The following is a 27,380-nucleotide window of genomic DNA, read 5'->3' as shown; positions in this document are numbered from 1 at the left end:
GCTTTCTGTCAGCAGAGGGCGCCTGACCAGGTGTCCTGACCACAGCTTGTTACTGCCGACCTGCCTTTCACCCCCTGCTGGGTGCCGCCTGGCCCACCACCTGATGGGCCCCTGCAGTTTGTCAGTGGGAATGCAGAGCTGCCTGAGGTCACAGCCTCCCTGCTGTGCTTAATGCACGTCAGTCCCCCCTGGGGCGTAGGGAGAGCAAGGACTACAGCTGTGTGTGTGCGCGCATGCATAGTTACTTGCTTTAAAGGGAAGGGTAAAAGGAGAAATGGTGTGACTTTTTATTTTTAGGCCATTTTATACGTAGGTGATTTTAAGTTTTAACCATTTGGGTCTTAGGGCCCCAAATAATCTGAAATCGATATTGTTTGCACAGCTTCAGAAGGAATCTTTGGACCCCAGCTTAAAAATTCCTTTGTAGATGAGCAGATGCTTCATTACAGCACAAAAGATATAAGAAAATGCTGTCAGAAAGCTACTGTATTGATTCTCAAAGATTTTGTGTTGGTAAAATGTAGTGTTTACTAGGACAACCATAAACGTGTTCCCTGTTCCTTTCTTTTCAGAACAGTGAAACAGCACAGCAGCGCAGGCAGGCCAGCTCTGAGGAAGGGCGCGGCTTCTCTGCGGCCTCCCGTGCTGGACGAGTCTCTCATCCGCGAGCAGACCCGGGTGGACCACTTCTGGGGTGAGTTATCTACAGCTGGTTGTCTCTCAGGTTCTTCTGGGAGAAGGGAGGCCATGGCCAGGGTGTCCCTTTGCCCCTTCGGGGGGCGGGGGGGGGAGGCCCCAGCAAGGTCGAAGCTCCTCTCGGCTCAGCTGCTCTGTGGGGCTCGTGCAGTCATTTGCTGTGACATGGCCAGAGGCCGTCACTGGTGTTAACCTTGGTAGGATGTCTGAGTGAAGGCACTGTAAAAGTCAGTGTGATTTCAAGTCCCTGCCAGTGCCAAGCACGGGAGGGGTACACAGACTGATAGCAGGAAGCGGGGTACCTGTGCGCGGGACTAAGAGCCGTGGGAGGGCGGTGCCAGCCCTGCTGGGTTGATACTTCCGGAGCCTCAGTTTTGGCAGAACACGGAGCTGCAGCCGTGTCCACCTGAGGTTCTGGCCGCCCTTTTGAGAAGACCAGAAGACCTGGATTTGTACCAGATGTTTCTTGTGCTGATTTTGGGAACCTTCAGGATTCGTGCTGGGTATTTGCTTAGCCAGTGGGTGCAGTGCCAGGCAGAGGAAGGTGCATGTGCTCGGGACGCAGGTCTGAGAGAGGGGGCGGTTCTCCCTGTGGTCGCCTGCCACGTAGGGTGGACCATGTGCTGTGTGCAGGTCCTTGCACTGTATGGGGAGCATCTGCGTGGATCGGGAGAAATTCCCACTAGTTTCAGTGCTGTGAAGGGGTTTAATAAACATTGTAACCTTTACTTTTTTGTGTGGGTTTTGTTCTGCTGTGGTGATTTGAAGTCAATAGCAGAAACGTGTGTGTGTGTTTTAGGTCTTGACGACGATGGAGATCTGAAAGGTAATTATTTAGTTCTTTCTCTTCCCCACACTTTTTGAGATGGAAGCTTTAGTTAGGTGTCTGCAGATCGTGATAAACAGGCTCCATCTGCTTTTTGGAAACTTCAGGTGGAAGCAAAGCTGTCATTCAGGGAAATGGTGACATGGCAGCAGAAGCCGCCAAGAGCAACGGTTACACCTGTAGCAGCTGCAGCCTGTTGTCCGAGCGCAAGGACGCGCTCACCGCCGTGCCCGCCTCCCATGGGACTGTGTCGAGGATTTACTCGAGGGACAGGAGTCAGAAACGTAAGTCTCTCCCTTTAAAGTTGAGGGAAAGATTTCGTGTCCCTTTTCTTTTTATAACCTGGTTTTATGGTCTCCAGAGTCTACACGAGGTAGACTTGAATTCAGAATTATCCTTTAAAAGTTTAAGAAGTGCACCAAAAATTGGCTTTCTTCTTTTTCATCCTCTTTCAACTTGTACTTTATGTGGTTGGTGTTTTTGTCCCTGGGAGTGTCTGAAATTCTATAGATTTGAACTTTGGGTAAGCAAAAGAAAGTGTCTACTTCAGTGACACCCGTGGAAGGGACCGTGCCGTCCCTTTTGGATGCACGGACGTTCACATGTGCTGAAGGGACGGCTTGTGACTGGGGCTTAGCTAGCTTAGGAACTCGCCGGTGAGCGATGGGCCTTGGACCTGGGCGTCTGCTTCGGGGTGCGTTCTCCTAGGCGCCTCTGTTTCCCATGCTCCTTGTTGAGGGCAGCCCGGGCACCGCCCAGCACCCACCCAGCTCCCGCAGCCACAGAGATGCCGCGGGTGCTGATACTGCCCTTTGAAGCGGGCGAACGTCTCATTGTTCTGAGTCAACATGTTCCGCAGACTGTGAGCAGTCGGCTCCCAGATGTGCGAATGTTTGCTGCTTTCCCACAGCCTCCTCGTAGAGGTCACGGCTGTTTACAGCCAGCTAGTAGTCACTCTGTTGGGACAGTACAGTGGACTTGGGGGGGCCAGGTGCTGGGCGTGCTTTTGGGAGTCGTCTCTGGAAACCCATCGCATGCCCCTGGCTTAAATTGGCCTTGAATGTTTTGTTTTTTAAATATTTTATTGGGGAAGGGGACAGGACTTTATTCGGGAACAGTGTGTACTTCCAGGCCTTTTTTCCAAGTCAAGTTGTTATCTTTTCAATCTTAGTGGTGGAGGGCGCAGCTCAGCTCCAGGTCCAGTTGCCGTTTTCTAGTTGCAGGGGGCACAGCCCACCATCCCTTGTGGGAGTCGAACCGGCAACCTTGTGGTTGAGAGGACGTGCTCCAACCAACTGAGCCACCCGGGAGCTCAGCAGCAGCTCAGCTCAAGATGCCATGTTCAATTTTTAGTTGCAGGGGGCACTGCCCACCATCCCTTGCGGGAGTCGAGGAATCGAACTGGCAACCTTGTGGTTGAGAGGATGCGCTCCAACCAACTGAGCCATCCGGGAGGCAGCTCAGCTCAAGGTGCCGTGTTCAACCTTAGTTGCAGGGGGCGGAGCCCACCATCCCTTGCGGGACTCGAGCAGTTGAACCAGCAGCCTTGTGGTTGAGAGGATGCGCTCCAACCAACTGAGCCATCCGGGAGGCAGCTCAGCTCAAGGTGCCTTGTTCAATCTTACTTGCAGGGGGCGGAGCCCAGCATCCCTTGTAGGACTCAAGGAATCCAACTGGCAACCTTATGGTTGAGAGCCCACTGGCCCATGTGGGAATCGAACCAGCAGCCTTCGGAGTTAGGAGCACAGATCTCCAACCGCCTGAGCCACCGGGCTGGCCCTGGCCTTGAATGTTTTTGAGGAGAAAACAAGTTAATATTATTTGCTTTGGGCTTCTGTTCTCACCTCCTTTGCTCTTGACTGTAACAGTGATTTGTAGAGCCAACTGATGTATTCCTCTTAGAAAATCTATTCCTAACTGTTTGAGTAGAGTGTTTATGAGAGAACATTAGAGAATCACAGAGATGCACAAGGAAGAAAGTTTAAATCCCCCCACAACCTACCCCCAGACGTAAGCATACGTACACCCTGCGTCTGGCCTGCCGGCCTGTCCCTGTGACGCAGTGAGATCACACTGTGTGAACTGCTGTGCGTGGCCGTACTTATAACACCCATAACTCTTCTCAGGTATAAATGACCCCCCTTTGTTTCTGTTTGTTTTTACTTACGCTCTCCGGTAACGTCTCTAACTGGCACAGGTAGAGTGAGTCCCCACCTGCACCTGCTCCCCTTTCAGAAGGCGTGGTGCCGATGGGCAGAGTTCACTGTGACCTCGTGGGGCATGAAACCAACCACATTAAAGTGTGTAGTCCCTGGCCTCTGGTGCCTTCACAGTGTCCTGTGGCCGCCAGATTGGGCATCTAGACACGTGTACTTTGCGTCCGTCATTACTGAAATGCTGTCATGGCACGTTCATGCTTTGGCAGCTGTTTTCATCTTGTGTAATTCTTCTTGATACCTGTCTGCTGCTGTATTTATGGTTGTATCAAAATGTATTCGATCGGTGTCTAGATGACGTTCAAGCTTTTCTGCCTTTTTTTTTTCTTTCTTTTTTTTCCTCGGGAAGGGGAACAGGACTTTATTGGGGAACAATGTATACTTCCAGGCCTTTTTTCCAAGTCAAGTTGTTGTTCTTTCAGTCTTAGTTGTGGAGGGCGCAGCTCAGCTCCAGGTCCAGGTCCAGTTGCCCTTGCTAGTTGCAGGGGGCACAGCCCACCATCCCTTGTGGGAGTCGAACCAGCAACCTTGTGGTGGAGAGGACGTGCTCCAACCAACTGAGCCATCCAGGAGCTCAGTGGCAGCTCAGCTCAAGGTGCCATGTTCAATCTTAGTTGCAGGGGGGCACAGCCCACCATCCCTTGCGGGAGTCGAACTGGCAACCTTGTGGTTGAGAGGACGCGCTCCAACCAACTGAGCCATCCGGGAGGCAGCTCAGCTCAAGGTGCCGTGTTCAACCTTAGTTGCAGGGGGCAGAGCCCACCATCCCTTGCGGAACTCAAGGAGTTGAACCGGCAACCTTGTGGTTGAGAGCCCACTGGCCCATGTGGGAATCGAACCAGCAGCCTTCGGAGTTAGGAGCACAGATCTCCAACCACCTGAGCCACGGGCCGGCCCCAAGCTTTTCTGCTTTTGCACTTCAGACACAGCGTTTCTTTGGCTGGGTGTCCTTGTCTGTATCTGCCTGTGTACTTGGCAAACCTTTCTTTCGGATAGACAGACTGGAAGTAGAATAGATGGGTTCAAGGTGACGTGTCCCGCTGGGACTGGGTGCTTTCTGAGTCCTGAACTTTTTGAAGTTCAAGTTGACAAAACGCAGTTTTCTGGGTCACATCAAAAAGGCTTTAAAAGGCTTCAAAGTCCCTTCTTGGGACATCAGACGGGCCCAGCAAAGCAGGGTGGGGTCGAGGCGTGTGCAGTGACCTGTGCTGTGACGGCCAGGCTTTCCTTCAGAAGCAGGTGCCTCGCCCAGACCGTCCCCAGCACGGCCTGTGTGTTACAGTGGGCACGCAAAGTGCCAGCCAGTCGCTGTGGAAGCAGACTGCTCTGCTCCCTCTCCTGCCTGAGGTGACACTTACATCCCCGTAAAAGATGGCCCATTCCTTTGAAAACTGTCGGTTTGCTTCTCGAAGCAGCATCCGTTGTTAGAGAAACGGGTTTCAGTGTCTGCTGCCTTGTGGGAAGTGGGGTGAGTGGGCTTTGGGGTTGGTGTGGCCACGTAGCCAGAGCAGGAGGCTTTCTGCTACCGAGGGACCACCTGCAGCCAAGGCCGTGCTGGCTGTGGGGGGGCGTGGGCGGGCGGTGTCTGAGCCGAGCGGCTGAGATCTCCACTGGGAGCAGCTCAACTGAGGCCACTTTCCTGAGGAAACGATCGTTAACAGCTAAGATACATATATTCAGAACTTCCAGCTGGCAGCTTCCATCAGTAACTAGCACTACTGGAAAAAGATTATGTACCACGTTTCCCCGAAAATAAGACCTAGCTGGACAATCAGCTCTAATGTGTCTTTTGGAGCAAAAATTAATATATGACCCGGTCTTGTATAATACCAGGTTATATATTATTGTAAAATAAGACCTGATATTATGTTATGTTATATATGTCATATCATATTATACTATATTATACTATATTATGTTATGTTATATTATATTGTATTATATTATATTATATTATATTATATTAATTGTATAAGAGCTGGTCTTATAGTAAAATAAGACCGGGTCTTATATTAACTTTTGCTCCAAAAGACGTATTAGAGCTGGTTTGTCCTGCTAGGTCTTATTTTTGGGGAAACACGGTACAATTTCAGTTTAAACATTCTTCCAGTTGACTAACGCTGACCCCAACCACTTCCCTCAGTGGCACTTTGTGGATGCCCGTTCTGTGTACTCTTTCCCATTCTTCATATTTTCGTACTGTTAAAGTTTTATCAATTTGACGTATGGAAAGTGGAATTTGGGTGTTTTTTAGTATCAGTAGACTGACCATGGAGCACCTCTTTTTACCAACCTCTGTTTCAAATTTACAACATAGTGTGGAATAGTCATGACACAAAGTCGGCATTGATGCTGTGAATGTTTTTGGTGCAGTGGCCAATTCACAAATAGCCTACTCCTTACTCAAGCTGCTGACAGCAGAGCTCTGATTTTATTTCTTCAAAATTACTCCAACTCAAGATGTCACCATCCCGGCCTCATGCCACAGACTCTGAACTCACTGCCGGGCTGGGAGAGGAAGTGCCAGGGCTGCCTTGGGGCGCTCCTGGTGAGCCAGGTGGGCCGTCCTTGTCTGCATGTGGTCCTGGTTGACTTGGCGTGTGGCAACAAGCCTGTGTCTTCCCCCACTCAGTGGAGAAACGTCAAGAACCAAAATGTCTCGAACGCGACTTGCAGAGCATGACCACACACATCTTAGGTTAATGGAAAGAGTGTTGGGGATCCACCTTGCATATTCTGAAGCTCAGGCCCTGACAAGTAGCAAGGGGCTCGAGGTCCCGTAACTGAACTGCTGCTTGCACAGGCCATGCGTTTGTGGCTGTTATCCCCTGTTCCAGATGCTGTGGCACACGTCCTTGTAGGGGTGGGGATCTTACCTGATAGGAGAGTGGGTGGGCCGGAGCGCAGGTAAGGGCGGTTGTTTGCAATCCCTGCATGTGGCAGCATATGTATAAAGAGCATCGGCGTGCAGTGATGGCACCCGGGTATTCTCTGGAAGATTGCTAGTGAGCGAGCCTTGGTGTTGACAGCTCTCCCGTCAAGTTTGCTTTGCAGCTCCTCCTGTCAGGATGTGACGTGTGGCACTCTGGGCAGAGTGCTGTTTGTCATTACATCTCTTCCAAAGGTGGTGTCTCTGGTGTCCATTTAGAAAGTTGTTTCTGTTTTGCCTGAAATGAATAATTGGGCCTTCTGACTCAGCAGGGGAGGAAACGTGGGCTTTGTGGGAAGAAGTAACTGTGCTCCTGGTTTTTCAATAGGCGGCCCGTCGTTTCACCTGGATAGGATTCTGTGGCTGGTCACGTGCACGGCGTCATCCTTCTCATCATTCTTAGTTCAACTCTTTCGAGTGGCTTTAACGAAGCTCAATTATGAATCAGAAAATTACAAATTGAAAAGTTATGAATCTAAAGATCACAAATCAGAAATCTATAAGTCAAAAAGCCATGAATCACAAGGTATTTAAATAATTTTTTCTCCTTTTCCCACCAAATAACGCTTTTTAAGGTGGAGAAAACGCTCTTTTCCAACGTGGTGCTTCCTTACCTCTCCTGTCGCAGTCTTCGTGCAGACTTTCTCTGGATCTTTCTAGAAGGGAGTTTCTGGAGGTTTTACTGCGCTCTGTGTGCGGTTCAGTCTCCTGAAAGTTGATCGGCATTTAAGCATTTTTAGGTCACTTTTTAGTAAAAAGTTAGTATCCTCAACTCTGATTCTTACTACCTTTTTAAAGCAGAAACAGTTTATCTGAACGGCATGTCAAATGCTGTTTTGTACAACTGTACGCGGTCTGTCTCTGCGTTGTATGCTGTGCGCATTACCTCGCCGGGGGACTAGAGCGTCTCTTCCTAAGCAAAGCCTGTTGCCTGTGCCCACCTGCGCGAGCGAGTCGCCTGCTGCCCTGCGACAGCAGCTGAGCTGCCCTCCTCGGGGTCTGCAGCGCATGGGCGGGGCTCCAACAGACGTCTGTCTCTAAGCCCCTTTTGCGTGTGTTGCAGCCCATCCCGATCACTGTGGCAGGAGGAGTGTAAAAGCGTTTCTCAGAGAGGACGGTCACCTCAGTGTGAATGGGGAGGCGCTGTGTAAGTATGGCTTCCCTTTCGGCCTCGGCATTGGCTTCCCACAGGCTGGAATAGCAGGCCACTGACAGTGTAGACGGATAATCCACAGGAGTCCGGCGGCCCCACCCATCAGACAGGCTGTAGGGGCTGGTGGGAACCTTAGCACAGAAGCTAAGGACCACCAGCTTGTTTGTATTTGCCTTGATTCTTGTTTTGTAATTGAGTTTCTGATTTTTTCAAACTGCCGTTGTTGTGTACAGTTCAAAGGAACAGGTCTGCATATTAATTGTCAACTGCTTGTCACCACGCCCGCAGGCGATGACTGTCAGGGGAAGGAGCGCCTGGAGACATCCGCAGCAGTCCACCCGCCTTCGTCCAGGCTGCAGTGGGCAGCAGGGGCCGCCGGGCATGCCTGTTCTCACGCAGGTTGTCTCACACTTCTGCTTGTTTTCATCATGTTCTTCACAAATGCTTGTTCCTTATTCACATTTGCATTCAAGTGCTTGGTAAAAACTGACGGCTTTCGTGTCAGTTGTGGTTAAAATATGGAGACCGCCTCCCTCGAAAAGCTGCTTTGTCAATGTGGTAGTGTAAATTGAACACAGGAAAAAGAACTTACCTGAGGCGAAACGCAAGGCTGAGGAGAGGCTGCTTCCGCTCCTGTGTGGGCGCCTCAGCTTGGCATGCAGCTGCCTGTCCATCTGTCCTGACCTCCGCAACAAGACTTACGTGAAAAGCAGATGTTTTCCCTTTGATACCTGTACATTTCCTGGCAAAGGGCACCTTTTCTAGGCAGTCTTTTTTTTAAAGCTGAGCTTCAAAAATAATTGTATCCTAACTGTTAATTAATGAACATAAAACAGTAGATTGTTTAGAAAATCCTCTTAGAACATACTTCATTGCACAAGAGCCATGTTGGAATTACCTAATAGTTTCAGAAGTCAACACCTATTGGTTACATGCTAATAGAAGTATATTACTTTCAGCAGTTAACTCTTGAAAAATGAAACAATTGATTTCATAAGCAGCTTTCTGTTTTGTATAATGTGTGCTGTTTGATAAAAAGTGTATTGTGTTTTTAATTTTTGTTTTGTCCTGTGGTACTACCACTTTTTCCAAATTGCTGTTTTACTGGAAAATAATTGGCCTGTAGGTAGATTTTTATTTTGGCCCCTGAGTAATCCTCATTTCACCCGGAGCATGTTAACTGCTGCTGTCTGGGATTTTATTTACTCTAAGGGATCCCATTACCTGCTGGCACCAAGCGAGCCTCAGCCTGTGGAGGGCACGCCCACCACCATGCCCTGGTCCCCATGGTCTGCATTTTACATTTTAAGTGTCTGCAGGCAGAAGGGAGTGGAACCTATTCAGACATAAGAGCAGGGTTTTCACAAGTTAATTTCAGTATCTTGCTTGGACTTAATATAATTTTGTTGTTTTCTTGAGAGGAGACTGACTCTTGTGTGCTGATACGAATTTTGGTAAAATGATGCTGGTAGGAGTTTCTTGTAGCTTGGGGAGCTGATTTCCTGGGCTTGTGTCTGAGCCCCTCTGTACACGTCTTGTCTGTCACAGGTCACTTCCTGATGCAGACGCTGCACAGGGTCGGAGCTGCAGGATGGTTTGTGGCGCAGTCCCTGTTGTCGGGTCTTTGCTTGGCCATGGCGGCTCCAGGTGCTTACTTTGGCTTTTTGTGTTCACATCCTCCCCGAGGCTCTGGCCGTTGACACCTGCGAGAAATGATTTACCTAACCAAACAGAGACTTGGCCTTGGCTTTGCATGCTTTAATCCTGGATGTAACCCGTTTCCTTCTTCATTCCTGAGCAGTGCTAACACTGCTTTGGGCTGCATGAGCAGAAGTTCTCTGTTTCTCTGGGGCCTGGGGTTCCGTGTACGTCCTGCTAGCAGCTCCATTTGACTGTGACCAAGAGGAGAGCATGGGTCTGCCATTTCCCATGTCTTGTCCGGTATATTTGTCTGCATTACGTGTTGTTTTGTGGCTTGTGTGTCAGTGTTGGAGTGTGTGGGAATTCCTGCCGTACTGGCTGGCACCATCGTAACACGCTCCATCCCTAACTCCATCTCAGTTTATTTTCAGAATGTCTGTTAGTAAATTTCCTGGCGCTTTGAGCTCGGCCTTCACAAAAGCAGTTCCTTTGGGTCTGGTTCCCCAAGAACGCTTCCTGAGGACATCTGCTTCTCTCCTAGGGAAGGCGGCCTCTGGGATGTTCTGGCGGCTCGGGAAAGGATGGTACCAGTTTGTGACTTTGATTTCTTGGCTGAACGTGTTTCTTCTTACAAGGTGAGGAAACACATCATGCCGGCTTGCTGTTTTCAAGAACTCGTTTTGTGCTGAGGGCAGAGTATCATGTGATGTAGTGTTCTATAATGATTTAGCTTATATTTGCATACTTTTTGTAGGTTGGTATATTAATGTCTTGGCGTTTATATATCATTTTATACTTTACAAAATGCTTTCATGTTATTTAATTTTTCAAACCAATCCTGCAAGAAAGGAAAGGCAGGCTCCATTCCTAAGGAAAATAGCAGTGTCAGAGGATGGGTGACCGGCCTGAGGTCCCACGTGTGGGAGGGTATGTCGGGCCCAGAGCCAGGCCCTTTGGCCCCCGCGTGGTCTAGTCCTTGTGCGCCAGGTGACCTCACTGGGCGGGGACCAAGGTGCTTGGGCGCCCTTCCTGTGGCCCTCAGCATGGCGCCCAGTGTCTCACTAGTTAGTGATGTGTTTGATTGTAAACGCGGGCCTGGGAGACACCATTGCACAGGTGGGCTCTCCCATAGGTGTATACGCAACTTGCAGGTGACATTGTAACTGCTTTTCTAAATACTGTGGACTTTCCGATTTAAAGTGGGCGTATTTTGCATGATGTTAACCAGAGAGGTGTAATGGAATGGTGTACTTCTCCCACTCCCAACTTCATCGATTCTCTTTTTATTCCTAGGTGCCTTCGAAACACTTGCAAGTTTTTAATCTTGCTCATTCCACTATTACTTTTACTAGGTAAGTAAAATTTGCCTTCGTTGCTTTATGATGAATATATGCACGTACGTGTGTCGATTGGTGCAGAGTTGAGCGTCTCAGTACGTTTCTGAAAGGCAATGCCTGTCATGTGCGGTCATACAGAGGTTCTTCTCTCTTTCAAGGTGCAGGCCTTTCATTAGGGGGCTGGGGTGACCTCCTTTCTTTCCTGCCTGCGGTCAACTGGACACGCGTGGACACAGCGCAGAGGGTCGATGACCCCCCAGACACACTCACCTCTGGGCCTCTGCAGGTAACCAGCGTGGGTTCTCACCGGCCGTGTGGTGCGTGCTGCCATCACCAGAGCCTTCCCTGCGGGGCCTGCTTGAGAGAATGTTTTTAAAAACCAAAGAGTCTCCTTGAATGCTCTGCGATAGTTCAGATAGTGCATCAAGTAATCACGTTATTCAGTTAGTTTTAAGTGACACACAGTTACAGTATTCATTACTTTGGAAGATGCAGACAGTCTAAGGAAGAAAAGGCAGAGCGCCCATGTGCGCCACGTGAGCCCCTCCTCCACCCCCTGTGTTCTCCTGGTGTCCCTGTGTGCGTCTCGGCGGACACCTGCTGTGATGCTGGTTTGTGTCCTCACTGACCCTGACCTTAAGGTTACTGGCGTTGCTGTTGGAACTTCCTCCTGTTTCAGGATGGTGACGAGGCTCTTCGCTGGCGTGAGATGAGTGAAGTGCAAAGGCAGGTGGCATCTCTGTCTGGACAGTGTCGGAGCCACGACGAGAAGCTTAGAGAACTGGCGGCTTTGCTTCAGAAACTGCAGGCACGGGTGGACCAGATGGACAGTCACGGGGCGTCGTCCTGGGCTCCAGATGTGGCAGGGCTGCACGTAAAGGACGGGAATGCCAACGGATGGCTGGGCTCTCAGGTAGTGCTGACAAGTGGCAGAGTCTCTGTTCCTTCTGAGGACACAGCAGGAGCGGCCCTGTGCTGGGAAGTGGCCGTAGCCCCGCATTGTCAGCAGCGACACACACTGCGGGCAGTGAGGCTTCCTGGCGCTCGCCGAGGACCAGGGGCTGCGGTGCCCTGGACACCACACTGCCAGAGCAGCTGTCACGTCTGGGGCTGGGTGCCCTTGGGGTGGGGGTGACACCCACAGTGAGGTGGGGTGCCGCGGGTGGGGTGGGGCCAGTGCTCTCATGTGGGGGTGGGTCGGCTCACAATCCACAAACGTGACGGGTGCTGTCCACAGTGACAGGGTGTGCATCTCCTGCCCCTCCCCACTGTTTAAGATCGGTGCCACCCCCGTGGAGCCATGAACCTGCCTGCGAATGTCTCATTTGTTCAGTATTCTCAGGGAAGGCTTGTCCGCCCACGTTCCTCAAAACTGATGTTTATTTTTGTGAGTTGCACACTGATTCCCTTGGTATTCTGCATTGAGGTCGTTAGGGTCTGTACCGCCCCTCGCCTCGCCTGGTGTCTTCCCTCCCAGCAGAGCCCCCCCCGCCCCCCCCCATCCCCGCTGGCTGCCGCAGGCCAGGGCTGACTGTCTGCCGTCTGGTGTCTGCTCCCCGTGGCCCCAACGCAGCCTGTCCCTCTGAGCTGAGCAGCCCCCACTGGGCCAGGCTGCTCCGGGTCGTTGCGTGTCGCTCACCTGGGCTTGTCCCCATCCGGTTGTGCACTCTGCTGCCATGTGCCACCCTCCTGTCCTCCACCCGGGACAGTGTCAGCGGTTACATGGTGGCCGCTGTCGCTTGTCTAATTCGCTGTCCTCTCCTACCTGGTAGGGGCTAAGACGAGTGTTTGAAGGACGAGTGAGTCTTCTTGATCCTGTTTGGCCCGAGGCAGGTCCCTTACTGTCCTGTGCTGATGGCACGCAGGGGTCTTGAGGTTGTAGGGATGTCCGCACCCTCTGTGCCCCTGCTCACAGGACGCTTGGCGTGCACTCATTGTCAGTGGTGTCTCAACCATAAAGCGCAGCTCACTCCCGTAAGGGCCACTCACACAGCTGTGCTTGTCCCGCGCCTGCTGGCGTGTGGCAGCCTCGTAGCTGGACGGGGCGAAAGGCTAAATCTGAACTGTGCTGCTGCTTTGTACATGCAGGAGGGTGGGCACTGGCCTTCCTCCAAGGGGGACGCCCGTTCAAAGATCCCAAACAGGTGGCAGGTCACTGAACTCTGCCTGGAGGCAGGACGTGTGCTGGTGAGCGCAGTCACACCAGGAGGCACGCTGGTCTTACGGGCGGTCCCTAGCTGAGGCAGCAGCCTGAGAGATTCTTGCTTGTCCAGCATGGACGCTGTGGGCCAGGAAGACCTAGGAAAAGGTGGCAGCATGCTGGCGCCTCTGGGTTATTTGAGTAAAGAAAACACGCGACGGCTCAGCAAAACAGGCTCCACTTACCTGGTGTTCCTGAGCCCATTTTAAATCAGGTTCTGAGTTAGGCTAGCTTAGTACAGGTTTTCCCATTCTTACGTTGCTCTCAGGCAGGTGTGACTGGGTTGGCGGACCTGGCAGAATCCCCGGCTTTGCAAATGCTGAGCCACACGCCACATGCAAGACACCGATTGCTGGGTAATCCAGTGTCTTGCCCTGAGCTCCGGGCTTAGTTTTCCTCACGTGGCCGCATTTTCCAGCGGAGTGGCCACTGGGGCCACGTGATGAGCGTACTGACTCACTGAATGCACTGGCCGCCTAGAATATCAGTTGAGTGAGCAGTGATTGACTTGCTTTCCACAAGGACTGTTCTCGGGAAATTACGGACTTCTTAACTAATGTTCTCGTCCGCTGGAGAAGCAGTTTGTGCGTTTCAGCGTGGGCTTCAGACCTCGAACGCTAGCGGGGAAGCTGAGGACAGTGCTCGTGGGTGAGCCCTTCCAGGGTTCCAGGCCAGGTGTCACCAGCCGTCTCTAGTGTGTGGGTGTTCTGTGTAGAAATCACTTGGCCTCATTTGCCAGCTTTTGTTTGTTGCTTAACTTTCTCTACCATTTGTTCACTTGTTGACATTCAAGGCTAATTACACGACCTTCCCCCAACAGCATGAACTGCGCATCTCAAACCTGGAAGACGCACTTGGACAGCTGACGGAAAAGTATGAGGTATTCTTCTTGACCTTTCATGGTGGCCCCAACAAACTGATTTCCTTAGGAAACGAAGTCCACTGTGGTTACCGTGTACATGTTCCTTAGCCTTTAAAGCCTCATTTAGAGGTTTTGCTGCTGTCCTTCATAAAACAGGAAAAAAGATTTCAGACTGTTCCCTTTTTCCCTTGGTGGTTCTACTTTATAGTTTTAATGTTTCGTAAGTGTGTCCCACTCACTGGTTCCCAGGTGTCTTTTTGAGGGGGAGGCCTGAGCCTGGGCTGCGAAAGCCAGCTCTCATGGACGTCACACAGCTTCCACCTGAGTGACGTCTCTAGAGAAGGAAGGACCCGAATCTTTTGACAGTGAAAATTAACTTTCCGATAGGAAAGTCTCCTCTTAGGTGTTGGTAAAGGCGGGGTTGGGAGACCAGATGTTGGCGCTGGTCTGAGCCATAGAGGTTGTGGGCGCTCACACAGCAGGGCGTCAGCAAGGAAGTCTCTGTCAGTTGACCTTGGCCTCAGACGTGGCACAACCCTTTGGGGCCTCAGACAGCTGCTGTGTGACTGACAGTCAGAATCAGGCGAGTTCAGTTCATCAGTTGATGAGAGTCCCACAGCACTGAGGGGAGGGAGGCCAGAGAAGGAAGCAGGTGTGTGCAGGAAGAGCAGGTCTCTGTCCAGGTGTGTCCAGGTGTGTGGACAGGTACGACCGCCCACCTGGTGGGGTGCTGCCCACGCCTGTGCCCGCGGTCTTCATGTGGACAGCGGTCATTTCCTTCTCTTTAAGGAAACACTTTGTCATTTAAGTAACTGTCCAGAGGGGGTGGTCACCGTCCCTTGGTGGCCTGGGTGCTGGTTACAGGAGCTGCTTATTTTGGAAATCCACCAAGTTATTCCCATGTGATCTGTGCCCTTCTCTCAATATGTGTTGTGTGTCTTTTAAAAGTCTGCTTTGAAAAACAAAACAGCCGTCACCGGCCGGCCAGCAGGTGGGTCTGGACTTTGGATTAGGGAAAAGCCCAGGCAAACGCACATAGTTTTATGTACCAGTCAGTGTGTGCAGTTAACGAAGTGTGTGCTCAGGAAGCGTCAGCGCTGTGTGACGGACTCTGTCTCCTCCCAGGCCGTCCAGAGGGAGCTGCAGCAGACCACGCTCAGGACGGCGAGGTAGGAGGGCTGCAGGCTGCGGTTTCGCCTCTGGCTATGGAGCCAGCACCTGCAGTCAGGGGCTCTGGAGGGCACGCTCCCAGCTGTGTGTCTGCTGGGAGCCACTGAGGACCCCAGGGGTCTGAGGGGCTTGTGCCTGTCACTGTTCTCCACACGGCACCCCCAGGCCGGGGGCGCCCCTTGCTTTCACCTGGAGTGCTTGGGGGGCCACCCACCCACAGGGCTCAGATAAGCCTGGCTCATGGGATGGTTGCGGGGACTTAGTGCCTGGAGCCCTGCTGGTCCGTGGGCATCGAGGCTCGGCCTGGCCCTGCCAAGTGGGCAGGACCCCGGCCTTTGAGTGGGCAGTTGCCCCCGTGGCTGTAGCCTTCTCCCACCCCCAGGCCGGGCTCTGGACCTCTTCTGAGCTGTGTCCCTCGGCTCTTCTGGTGTGCAGCCAGCCTCTCCCCTGCCCCATCCAGTCCCTAACACATGGATTCCTCTCCTGATATCCTGAAGGCCCCCTCTCTTCCCACCTCATTTCTCACACGAGCCCCCACATTTGCTGAACCTGACGCCCTCTCCCCCTTTGGTGCTCAGTGATTCCTGGAGCTCGCACCTCACAGGCCCATCTCCACTCCTGTGTGTTTAGACCACTGCCATCGGGGGTCCATGTGCCCTCTGCAAGGATGGGCACGAGTGTCACACGTCGCCCTTCCCTCCAAGCTTGTCTCCCTAGAGATGAGTTCGCGGTGCTGACACGAGACCCAAGTAAGGTGCTCCTCCACCGGTGCTTGTGTGACTTGACCGGTGGTGTGTCAGCACGGCACCTGCCCGTGAGCAAGTGTGACACTGCGCTGTGTGTTACACACTGTGTACAAGCAGGGTCATTGACATTATGAGCGTGTGTCTGTCATTCAGTTACCCATCCACGGGCCTGGGAAGTGCATGTTCAGCTTCATAATGGTGACTGTTAAATACTGAGTCTTCGTCCTAATGTAAGGAGGTTGCTTCAAAATAGAAGCTCGTCTGGAGAGGCCTTGCCCCACCTCCATCAGTCCGTGTGTGCAGGCTGCGCACGGAGTCTGACGTGGGACGGTCTTGGGTTCCAACTGGAAGTGGCAGTGAGGCCCCACGTCACTGGGGTGACATCACAGTGCTGGCGTGTCTGGGGGCCTGTCCTGCGTGTTTACTGACTGTGTCTGTCCCCAGCGGAGCCGAGGAGGGGCAGCGCCTCCTATCTATGGTGAAGCAGCTGGAGCTGGAGCTGGGCCACCTGAGGTTGCAGCTGTCACAGCACCTGGAAGGCGGCTGTGCTAAGATGGACGCCGTTGTGCGTGACAGAGTGAGTGTCCGCAGTGACTGCGTTTTGTCTCACACAGAAAGGGAAGGGACACTTGAGTTGTCGTCTCATGTTTAGTAAGTAGTTTAACTTCTTCCTTTAGAAAACTTTTATTCCATTTGAAGATTTTAAAGATTTAAAATAAAATAAACGTTTGCCCCTCGTCGGATCCCCACAGCCCAGGAACCTAACACCTGCCACAGCGTGCGCCTTCCCGCAGTGCAGTCTGTGTTGACGTTGATGGGGGTGCCCCCTGCAGCTGGGCCGTATGTCAGGACACATCAGACGGGCTTCAGCCCTGTCTGTCCTCATGCCTGAGAGGGAGTCGAGACAGTTACAGCTGCATGAAAATGAAAGTGCACATCTGAACGGCAGGAGCCGCCAGCAGTCAGAGCCAGGCAGCAGGCTGTTCACACAACCTGCGGTGCGGGTGACAAAGCGACGTGTGTGCACCCGGCTCCTCGCGGCAGGAAGGCAGAGTGCCCGTGTGGCTCCATCCCACTCACAAGTGACCGGCCAGCCGCTCCAAGCCTCGAGCCGGCCAGAAGGACAGGCCCTTGCAGTGTGACGCGGGGCTGGGCGTGCCTGCAGCCTATTTTGGCGGGAAGCTAGGGACACGTACTCCTTGACTCTTGGGCTCCTCCAGAAATGAGAGCTACATGCAGAGGGACACGGAGAGGGGAGTGCTGGGAAATTGGCAGGCAGGGTCGCAGGGGTGGTGACTGTGTGTGTGCACGCCGTGTGCGTGACACAATGCGTGGGGACAGTTTGAGCAGACGTAAGGTCACCCGAAGCTGTCCCTGGAAGACAAGGGGCACGTTCATCTCTGCCCTTCACCCGCGGGCGATGGCGAAGCGGGCGTCTGCTCCCTGTGCTCGCTGCTTCTGTGCTGGGCTCTTTTCGGTCCTGTTCTCTGTAGTGTATTCCAGCATGTCTGCAGGGTTCTTACATGTAACATGAAGGGAAAAAACCGTGTTGCATTTATTTACATTGTGGATTTTGAGAAGCTGTGTGACTTCCACCATATCCGAGGTGACGGGAGTAAGGAGTCGAAATGATTCGTGCTGTGTTTACTGCTGCTTTTACCAGGTGGATGCCCAGGTCAGAGAAACTGTCCAACTCCTGCTTTCAGACGACCCGCAAGCCGGCTCCTTTGAGAGGCTGCTCAACAAGTTTTCTTCTCGCTTTGTGGGCAAGGACGACTTGCAGGTTTTACTACGCGATCTAGAGCTGCAGATACTGAAGAACATAAGCCACCACGTGTCTGTGACGAAGCAGATGCCGGCTTGTGAGGCAGTGATGTCTGCTGTGAGCGAGGCAGGGGTTTCTGGAATCACAGAGGCGGTAGGTACCCAGGGAGGGAGGTTTAAAGTCTGTGCCCTGAGGACCCTGGGACTGGTCATGAACTAGCCGGTTCCGGTGTGTGGTTCTGAGCAGGGCCTCAGGATGGGGCTGGGACCCTGCTCACTACACAGTGCGGGGCTCAGAGAAGCCATTGTTCCCCGGGCGTGGCCACTTCCTGGGAGTCCCTTGTATTTCACTAACCTGCATTGGGTGGCCGCAGCCTTCCGGAATTGCACGCAGATCTCGCAATAATAAAGGGCCTCGTCACAGCGCCTAGCTAATCCTAGCTTTGTCCTTGTTTTCTGGCTCACAGACTGTTGAGCCCTCCTGAGCCCCAGGGAAATGGCTCTGGTACCCGCTGCCCCACCTGATGGCCCAGCCGAGGTCACTGGGCCATCGGTCTGTCCTTGCTGACACATTCCCCAGGCTTCTTACCCCGAATGTCGTTAATGAGAGTGTGTTCTCACCGGCGTGCCTGTCTCTCTTCTCTGGGCCCGCGTGTCCATGCAGCAAGCACACGTCATCATCAACAATGCCCTGAAGCTGTACTCCCAGGACAAGACTGGCATGGTGGACTTCGCTCTGGAGTCTGGTGGTGAGTGAAGGGACCTGACTGCGAGTGCGGGGGTCACCTGTTAGCGGGCACAGCTGGGCACCTGTTGCGAATGACATCATGTCAGATCAGGGAAGTTGTTGTCACCATGTGTGTGACAGAAAACCTTGGTTTTCTGAATTTTTAGAATTGAGGAATTCCAGACGAGGGCCGGTGGGCCAACATGATTTCTTGGAGAGAAGGATGTGAAAGGGCTGGAGCGTCAGGCAGGGTGGCCGTGGTTTAAACACCACAGCAGAGCTGTGGCCGCTGATTGCCAGCCTGGACTCCGGTCACCTTTTATGGGGCCTTAACTTAGGGGATGCAAACTGCCGTCACATGTGACACTGGCAAATCCTGCTAATGTTAGACATGTCAGGAAGGCCATGGACGGTGGTTCTCAGGTATGTTTTGTTCAGCACGACTTTCAGAATAGTAAGTGATTTTAGTTGCAGGTTTTGAATTCAGGGGTTTCTGAGGAAATCCTTTTCAATTCAGAGATCAAATGGTATTTTGACTGTTCAGTTGGAACCAATAATTGTCACTTTTTCTTAGAAGTTTAATTCTTACAGATTTGTGTCTCATCGATTCAGAATTCTGATAGTTTTAATGAGGCAGAACTAAAGGTTTTATTACGAAACAAAGCGCTTACCGAATTTTGTGAGCTAAAAAAGTAAGTCAGCATATTCCAGGAGACTTAGAATGACAGCAGGATATTTTAAAGAGAGAATTCAGTGGTTCAGAAATTCAGGTCTATGGTGAGCCAGATCAGAACCTCGTTTTTGTTTAAAATGCGACTCCCCACTCGCCCAGCCCCTTCTCGGGTGTCAGATGAGTCCTGTATGCGCCCGCCCAGGGGTCCCCCGAGGGCTGTGATGGCAGCCAGACTCAGGGACCTGGGCCTGGCAGAACACAGGAGTCTCAGGAGGCCTTATTCTTACTTCATTTTGTTGTGGCTGCCACACCGAGGCTGTCTTGGTGCCGACCCCATCTGCCCTGTTTCCTTGAGGGATAGACTGCACTGTTTCCAATGCTTTTTATTGTCACTGAGAAGGAATTCACATAATACGAACTTTACCCTTTGCAGTGTGTATGGTCCAGTGGTTTGCAGTGTATTCACTGTGTTGTGCAAGCACCATCTCACTCCAGAACGCTCGTTTCCCCATCACACGCGGGTGCCTGTTGGCAGGCGTCTCATCCCCCAGCAGGTGGTCCCCAGGGCCTGGCGGGGTTGGACGGGAGGGGTCTTTCAGTGTGGCAGGCACCCGTAGTGTCCCCGAGTGGGGAAAGGGACAGTTAGGAACAGGCTGATCTTAAAGTAGCAGTTTCTTGTACACATTGAGAACTTGAGAATTGTTGGAACATGTCAGTAAGTCCCAAAAGTGGGCAAGGATGACGCCAGCGGTGCGCTCAGACCTGAAACGAGCTGCAACTCCCATTTTCAGGTGGTAGCGTCCTGAGCACGCGCTGTTCGGAGACCTACGAGACCAAGACCGCGCTTGTCAGCCTCTTTGGGATCCCGCTGTGGTACCACTCCCAGTCGCCCCGCGTTGTGATCCAGGTAAGCGGCCGGGTGCGCCCCACAGGGCCTGGCGCACTGCGTAACTGCCGCGTCGCCAAGGAGGCTGACCCCACGTGTGTGTCTTCAGCGTTTTCCTAGTGGTAAGCTCCGCAGTGCGTCTGGAAGACTACAGGTGGTGAGTGTGCTGCTTTTGGAGGCAAGGTCACGTGGTTTTTGAGTGTGAAAGGTGCTCACGATCACTGTCTGCCACTAGAAGCCCCATGTCCAGTTGTGGTGGCTTGTGAGAGTGTGCCAGTGACCTTAGATTCGGGGCCTCTGGCGCTGGCCTAGCAGAACCTGTCCCCGTTGCCAGTGACGTGTGTGATGTGCACGGCAGCGCGGCTGCCCTTCGGTCCCCAGCACTTGTCAGGTTCGCCAGGGAGCGGAACACGCTCGTCCTTGTGGGCCGACGTGGACTGTTCCAGAAAGTCAACATGGGCTCTGTGTGGCACACAGCCTCGCCGGATGGGACACAGGACACCTTCAGGATGCGGCCTCAGGCCGCAGCAGTCCCCCTCTTTGCCGTAAGATAGTTCAGAGGGCTGGATATTCTTGGCATCCCCTAAAAGTCAGCCTGGCCCACAGAATTGTCACCGATGTGCATACTAGGTCTGGTGGTCCAGATGTCACCTGTGCTTCATGTGTTAGACGTCTGTGCACAAGAGAGTGGGGAGCAAGGCAGGTTCTCCATCTGGAGGACCCCAGACTCTGGCTGGGAGGAGAGAGGAAGGAACTGTAGCTGCGGTGGCCACGGGGCACTAAGAAGCAGCGAAAGTTTTTAAGGAATCTGGAGTAGAGACGTTGGTGAGCGCCTGTCCCAACGTCATGGCCACGGCAGGGCACCTGCCTCAGGGCCCAGACCCAGGCCTTTCCATACTGGCCACAGCCATAGCTCACTGAATGGTGCCACATGGGCAGAAGCTGCCAGAACGTACCCTGCAAAGCATCAGCACTCCCGCTGTTGACAGAGCTCGATGTTTGGGTGGCAAGAGGGGTACTTAAGCAGCCCAGACCCTCTTTCACAGGGCAGGCGAAAGGGGAGTTTGGAGCCGACAGGTGGCAGGTCAATACCCGGCGTGTCCTTCTGTCCTTGCCCAGTCCCCCCCGCTGTACTGCACGGCAGCTGGCATGCTGTGCTCTGCGCCTGCTCCGTCTGCCACCCACGGGGTTTCTGGTCACCCAGCGCGGCGCCCGGCATGCAGATACCTGTGGGCACCCCGCCTCCTTACCCAGGTTCAGTGGTGGGTGCGGCTCCTCTGCTGTGACTGTCCTGTGCCAATGTCATTTTGTGCATGTGCCTGTAGGTCCTGGGGTGGCACTGGCCGATGGTCAGAGGCTGAGCGGAAGCAGGCTTCTGTGTGTGGCCAGGGTTTAGGCTGCAGCCGGGTGCAGTTTGTAAGTGTGTCAGCCATATATGAGAGCGCGGTCCCTCACGTCACAACAGGTTTTGTCACACTCGTGGGTGATTGCAATTTGTTGGGTGAGAAATGGTAGCATCCGTCATTCAGATCTGTGTTTCTCTTGTTAGTATGTAAGGTCGGATATCTTCTCTTAGGTTTGAGGACCATTTAACTTTTTTTGGAAATGTGTTTGTGTCTTGCCCATTTTTCTTCAAGGTTCTGGCTATCCTAACTTTTATAATATAAAACTCTTTTATGAGTTGGACACAGTCACCCTTTGGGGTGTAAGATGCAAACCCCTTTTCTCAGTTTGGCTTATGATTTTTTGCCATGTAAAAATTTTTTAATTTTTATTTCAACATCATCGGTCGTCTTTTGTACTGCTTCTGTTTTTAACTGCGTGGTATTTTGCCTTTTCTCTAGCCTGACATCTATCCAGGGAACTGCTGGGCGTTCAGAGGCTCCCAGGGGTACCTTGTGGTGAGGCTGTCGATGAAAATCCACCCAACCAGCTTCACCCTGGAGCACATACCCAAGAGCCTGTCGCCCACGGGCAACATCACCAGCGCCCCCAAGGACTTCTCTGTCTATGTGAGTGTCCTGGGTCCGGGGAGGCGCCAGCCTGGGCCGGCTTGCCCGTGCCTGCAGTGCTCTGCGGGGGGGGCGGGGAGGGGAACGCGTGGCACTGTGCGACCTGGTGTGGGATTTGTGTGGTCGACGCACGCCTGCCGGACCTGGACAGTTCCGCTTCATTTCTCTTGTCTGTTGGGCTGTAAAGGCCATCTGACAGCTGTGTGATGTGGCACTTCCAGACAGATAAGGAAGCTGGAGAAAAAACACCCAGGGTCCCAGCACCTAGCGAAGTCACCACTCATCTCATGGTGGCGGTTCTTGGTCTCTTCCTTTTCCCTTTAAAAACATAGTTCAGACTATGCTCTTCATAAAATTACCAGCATAAAATGCCATTGTGGAGCTAAACCCTCATTTCCCTTACCAGTTCTCCTGTTACTGAATAATTCAATTTTCCACGTTTCAGAATGTGTGCAGCATAGTCACATTTTCAGTCATGTCAGACTGGACACTCAGAAGTGGCATTTACTGGTGACGAGGGCGTGACGAGACGTGAGCATTTTCAGGCCCTTGCATCACATGTGTTGTTAGCGTTCCCACCACTGTTCTGTAGCTCTTAGTTCCCTTTCAAATTGGGTCCTCTTAGAAAAAATCTCTAACTTCATAGGTAAAGAAATTTTAATCTATATTTTCATGTATTTCACATGTGTTTTTCCTTTTTTATAGATTCTAGTTTTGTTTTTATTCATTTATCTTTTGGGATCTTAGTCTCCTTATGAATATTAGAGCTTTTTAACTATGGGTGATTCTGTTACAGATACACTTCCCGCTGTCAATCCTAATTTTCTATTTAGTCACATCTGCACGTTACCTGTAATTTTTTCCATGGCGTTTCTATACCCAGGAAGTCATTTCCCATTATGAACAGACGTTCACATAGTCACCAAGACTTCCTTCTGGGCGTAGGCAGACCTCAGAGATACTGCAGTTCAGGTCCAGGCCACCGTAGTGCAGTAGATGTCACAATAAAGTGGCCCCAGGAACTGTCTGATTTCCCAGTGCATGAAAAGTTATGCTTACACTACACTTAGTTTGTTCAGTGTGCAGTAGCATTATGTCTAGAAAAGACAATGTGCACACCTTAATGAAAAAATACGTACTGCTACAAAACACCGACCATCCTCTGAGCCTTCAGCGAGTTTTAATCCTTCTGCTGGCGGTGGGTCGGCCTGGATGCTGATGGCTGTGAGGCCGGGGTGGCCGTGGCCATTTCTTAATGTAAGACAATGAAATTGCCACATCAGTTGACTCTTCCATTCACGAACGATTTCTCTTTAGCGTGCGAGGCTGGTTGACAGCTATCGACCCAAAGCAGAGCTTCTGTCAGCATTGGAATCAGTCCTCCCAGACGCTGCTGCTGCTTCACCAACTAAATTTATGCGACATTCGAAGTCCTTTGTTGTCACTTTAGCAACCTTCACAGCATTCTCACCAGGGGTAGAGTCCATCTCAAGAAACCACTGTCTTTGCTCATCCGTGAGAAGAGCTCCTCTTCCGTCCAAGTTTCATCACACGTGTCCCTGTGACATCTAGCATGGTGCCTCCTCCAGAAGGTTCTCAGTGTCCTTTGCCCAGACCCATGAGCGGGATCACTGTCTGCGGCAGCTATAGCCTTACGGAATGTGTTTCTTAAATAGTGAGACTCGAAATGACTCCTTGGTCCATGGGCTGTAGAAAGGATGTTGTGTTAGCAGGCATGACAACCTCAATAATGGGCTTAAGATACTCAGTAAACCATGTTGTAAACAGATGTGCTGTCATCCAGGCTTTTGTTCCATCTACAGAGCACAGGCAGAGTCGATTTAGCATCGTTCTCAGGGCCCTGGGATTTTCTCACTGGTAACAGCACTGGCTTCAGCCTAAGGTCCCAGTTGCAGGGGCCCCTTGCAGGAGAGGTGGCCTGTTCTCTGAAGCCAGGCACTGACTCTCCTCTCCAGCCATAAACGTCCCCGATGGCCCCTTCTTCCAATACAGGGCTGTTTTGTCTGCATTGCTCACCTGCTGTTGGGTGCAGCCACTTTCGTGAGTTCTCTTAGTAGAGCCTCTGAGTAACTTGCTGCTTCACCTCACACGGTGAGGTTATGGAGACGGCTTCTCTCCTTAAACTTCATGAACCAACGTCTGCCGGCCGCAAACTCCTTCTGCAGCTTCCTCCCCTCTCAGCCCTCATAGAATTGAAGAGCGTTTGGGCCTTGCTCTGAATGAGGCTTTGGCTAAAGGAATGTGGTGGTTGGTTTGAGCTCCCATCCAGACCACTAAAGCCTTCTCCATGTCAGCAGTAAGGTTGTCTCACTCTCTTCTCATCTGTGTGTTCACTGGAGTAGCATTTAATCTCCTTCAAGACTTTTTTTTTTTTTTTGCATGCACAGCTTGGCTGACAGTATGGCACAAGAGGCCTGGCTTTCGTCCTCTCTCGGCTTTCCGTGTTCCCCCTCCGCCCCTCAGCTTAGTCATTTCTAGGTTTTGATTTAAAGTGACAGACATGAGACTCTCCCTTTCACTTGAGAACCTAGAGGCCACTGCAGGGTTGTTAACTGGCCTCATTTGAACATGGTTGTGTCTCAGGGACCAGGGAGGGGCAGAGATGGGGAACGGCCGGTCAGTGGAGCTGCCAGAACCCCATGACATGTATGCATTCAGATCGCTGTCCTCTGTGGGCACCGTTTGTGGTGCCCCAAAACTGTTATGATACAGTAACATCAGAGATCACTGGTCATACGCACCATGACAAATGTCACAATAAAAAGTTGGAAATATCGTGAGCATATCCAGTGACACAGAGACTCGATGGGAGCAAGTGTTGCTGGAGAAGTGGCAGCAAAGGACATGCAAGATGCCGGGTTCCCACAGACCTCGACCTCAGCACAGGGGAGCGAGGTCGCCTCCTCCCTCCGTGGTTGTATGTGAGCGACACACAGCTCCTAACCTTCAGAGTCGTCCCGTGGGAGCTCAGCGGTGGCAAGCTCTCTCACACCGCCGGGCAGCCCCCCAGCTGCCCCGGACCTCCTCCTCTCCCCCAGAACATTACCCCACTGCTCAGCACCGCCCTCCTGGTCTGTAGGCCACTCACTTCTCTGCACTTGCGAGCTTGCCCGCATCTCAGCTCGAGAGGGACAGTGCCTGCCCCCCGGTGGCTGGGACTCGTGTGGAACCTGGAGTGAAGTGCGCAGCCCCGCAGCCCTCGGGGAAGGCCTCTGCGTGCTGCAGAGGTGTCACTTCTCCTGTCAGGTCCGAGGGAGGCGGTCCTTGCCCCCTCAGTGCCATCGCCCCCGCTGCTCAGTGACCATGTGGTTTTGCTTTCAGGGCCTGGAGAGTGAGTATGAGGAGGAAGGGCAGCTGCTGGGACAGTTCACGTATGATCAGGAAGGGGAGTCCCTCCAGATGTTCCACATGCTGGTGAGCCCCTGCGCGGTCACGCTGACCTCCGCCCCCGAGTCCCCTGCCTGCCTGGTACCAGCAGGACTGGCTGACATTAACCCACCTGCCCAAACTGTCTGAGGGTCAGCCTGTGAGAAAAGTGAACCTGAGCTCCTAGCTCTTGCCCTGGATGAGCCTTTGTAGTATGTATTTTGCTCCCCATGAATATGTCATGTACTAAAACTGAAGGCTTGTCTGTGACTTATCATGAGCTTTGGGCCCTATGACAGGTGACTCAGTGCATGTGGAAAAATTTAAATTCCAACTTGGCTATTTACTCTCAAGCATCATAGTTGGGGAAGTGATTGGGCTTGGAGGGTGTTCGTATATTTAAGTGTGGATTTTTTTCTCCCCTTCGATTTCAGAAGAGACCTGAACGAGCGTTTCAAATAGTGGAGCTTCGTGTCTTTTCTAACTGGGGCCATCCTGAATACACGTGTCTCTATCGGTTCAGAGTGCATGGAGAGCCCATCAAGTAAAGATGGGCCGCACTCTTCTTGTACATTTTGTATATACTGGGACAGCCCGAAACACTGGATCCTTCCCGAGGGGCTGAGGGCGTCGGCATCATGTTGTCTGTAAATAATTGTCACCCGGTGCCAGCAGCAGGACTGGGGCAGGAAGCGGGAAGCGCTGACCCTGGCGGGGAGCACTGCATGTACGGAGGTCCCTGAGCAGAGGCGGTCTCGGAAATGCACCTGAATGTATGGTTCAAAGGCACCTCCTTTGTTTGGGGGGTTTGTGTTTAAACATAAAGCTCTTTGTATTTTCTTGACGTCAGGGACAAAGCAAATGAAGTTACAAGGTTTGAAGTGTTCTTGACGCTTTCAGTGGCCTCTTTAAAGGACTTTTGGGGGCAAATGTGCTTTTTCTTTTCAGTTCAGCACACATTTCTTTCAGGGAAAAACTGTGTCACCAAATTTTAGAGTACTGGACTCTTTCCTTTAGGGTGGGGCTTTTCCTTTATTCAGCTCCGGCAGTTATTGGAAATCACCAGGTGGGGACAAGACTAAAATGTGTTTTTCTGCTCATTTGTTCTACTTCTTAGAAAGATTTTCACAGTCCGGAGTCGGCATGCTCATTTCCATTCAGGAACATGGGCAAGTTCCGTTTTGTTGTAGGTTGCAGTGGGTCTGATTGGAAAGGGGACGGTCTGGCTCAAAGCAGCATATCGAGTTCTCAGGTCTCCACTAGGCTCGTCCCATCGGGATCACCTTGGAGTTCTCACCTCTCACTACAAATAGGAACCAAGAAATCCAGTCTTTTGGGTGTTTTCAGGTTTTCCTTTGGATTTTGCTGAAAAGCAAGCACTAACATGCTCCAAGTCTCTCAGACACTATGTTGTCATCCCACTGATGGCATCAGGAGACGGCAGCGAGGCCACATCCGCAAAACAGGAGGTCCTGCTGGCTCTGGTTGGCACCCGCCTTCAGGGCCACTGTCGGCCATTGGCACTCAATTCCTGTGACACTCATTTCGGTTATAATTAATATTTAATATTGAGACTTTTACCGAGCAGCCTTTCTAAATGAGATATCCACAAGGCACTGAAAGTGTTATGGATGTTTTACCTTAAAATTATTTAAGTTTTATTGGGTTAAGACAACTTCTTGGTGTACCGTGAATGTTGTATTTTCAGAAAAAGAAAAAATGATGGCGCTGACTGGTTTTCTGAAGAGTTTTATGTATATTGCACAACAGTCCTCAAATACACCAAAACTACATACGTTTTTCACTCTAGAATTGGAACTAATGCCTATGCAGTTAAGTTGGATAAAATGTACACAGATGTTTCATATATTACAGGATAAATGTATAAATCAAAATTTCCTATAGAAAACAACTTGGGAGTTGGGGTGGAAATATTTTGAATATTAATTTATTTTTAAAGATGCAAGATAGGACTTTGTGCAATGTATTTTTGTAAATGCTTTTCAAAATATTTGTCTTTGGTAGTGCTTCTTTTGCTGCCACCAAATTGATAAGATGCTATTGAAATGTTTAAATAAAGAGTTTTAATTTTTAAAATGCATGTGCTATTTCAGATGAGTAATAAACAGTATATTTCTTTTCTCCGTTTGCTTTG

General features: G+C 51.6%; 1 protein-coding gene across 18 annotated transcripts in view; it reads left to right on the top strand.

Annotated features, from left to right (window-relative positions):
- Positions 1-27,367, top strand: part of SUN1 (Sad1 and UNC84 domain containing 1) — a 44,780-nt gene extending 17,413 nt beyond the window's left edge. For 6 of the 18 annotated variants that reach the window (XM_074314063.1, XM_074314047.1, XM_074314051.1 and 3 more), the window contains 20 exons: positions 573-694; positions 1,496-1,522; positions 1,630-1,806; positions 6,996-7,193; positions 7,731-7,814; positions 8,109-8,219; positions 9,369-9,467; positions 10,003-10,096; positions 10,755-10,813; positions 10,957-11,084; positions 11,478-11,711; positions 13,819-13,878; positions 14,986-15,029; positions 16,221-16,353; positions 17,440-17,694; positions 18,205-18,289; positions 19,732-19,847; positions 21,671-21,838; positions 25,181-25,273; positions 25,660-27,367. In XM_074314063.1, coding sequence (XP_074170164.1) covers positions 573-694; positions 1,496-1,522; positions 1,630-1,806; positions 6,996-7,193; positions 7,731-7,814; positions 8,109-8,219; positions 9,369-9,467; positions 10,003-10,096; positions 10,755-10,813; positions 10,957-11,084; positions 11,478-11,711; positions 13,819-13,878; positions 14,986-15,029; positions 16,221-16,353; positions 17,440-17,694; positions 18,205-18,289; positions 19,732-19,847; positions 21,671-21,838; positions 25,181-25,273; positions 25,660-25,773 — 2,401 coding nt within the window. In that variant the 3' untranslated portion in view covers positions 25,774-27,367. The remainder of the gene's footprint in view (positions 1-572; positions 695-1,495; positions 1,523-1,629; positions 1,807-6,995; positions 7,194-7,730; positions 7,815-8,108; positions 8,220-9,368; positions 9,468-10,002; positions 10,097-10,754; positions 10,814-10,956; positions 11,085-11,477; positions 11,712-13,818; positions 13,879-14,985; positions 15,030-16,220; positions 16,354-17,439; positions 17,695-18,204; positions 18,290-19,731; positions 19,848-21,670; positions 21,839-25,180; positions 25,274-25,659) is intronic. The other 12 variants (XM_074314055.1, XM_074314056.1, XM_074314060.1 and 9 more) reach the window with 4 other exon arrangements.
- The last annotated feature ends 13 nt before the right edge of the window (positions 27,368-27,380 follow it).

The sequence above is a fragment of the Rhinolophus sinicus genome, linkage group LG10, assembly GCF_036562045.2.
Source record: "Rhinolophus sinicus isolate RSC01 linkage group LG10, ASM3656204v1, whole genome shotgun sequence".
Taxonomy (NCBI): Eukaryota; Metazoa; Chordata; class Mammalia; order Chiroptera; family Rhinolophidae; genus Rhinolophus; species Rhinolophus sinicus.
This window is presented reverse-complemented; position numbering and strand designations above follow the sequence as displayed.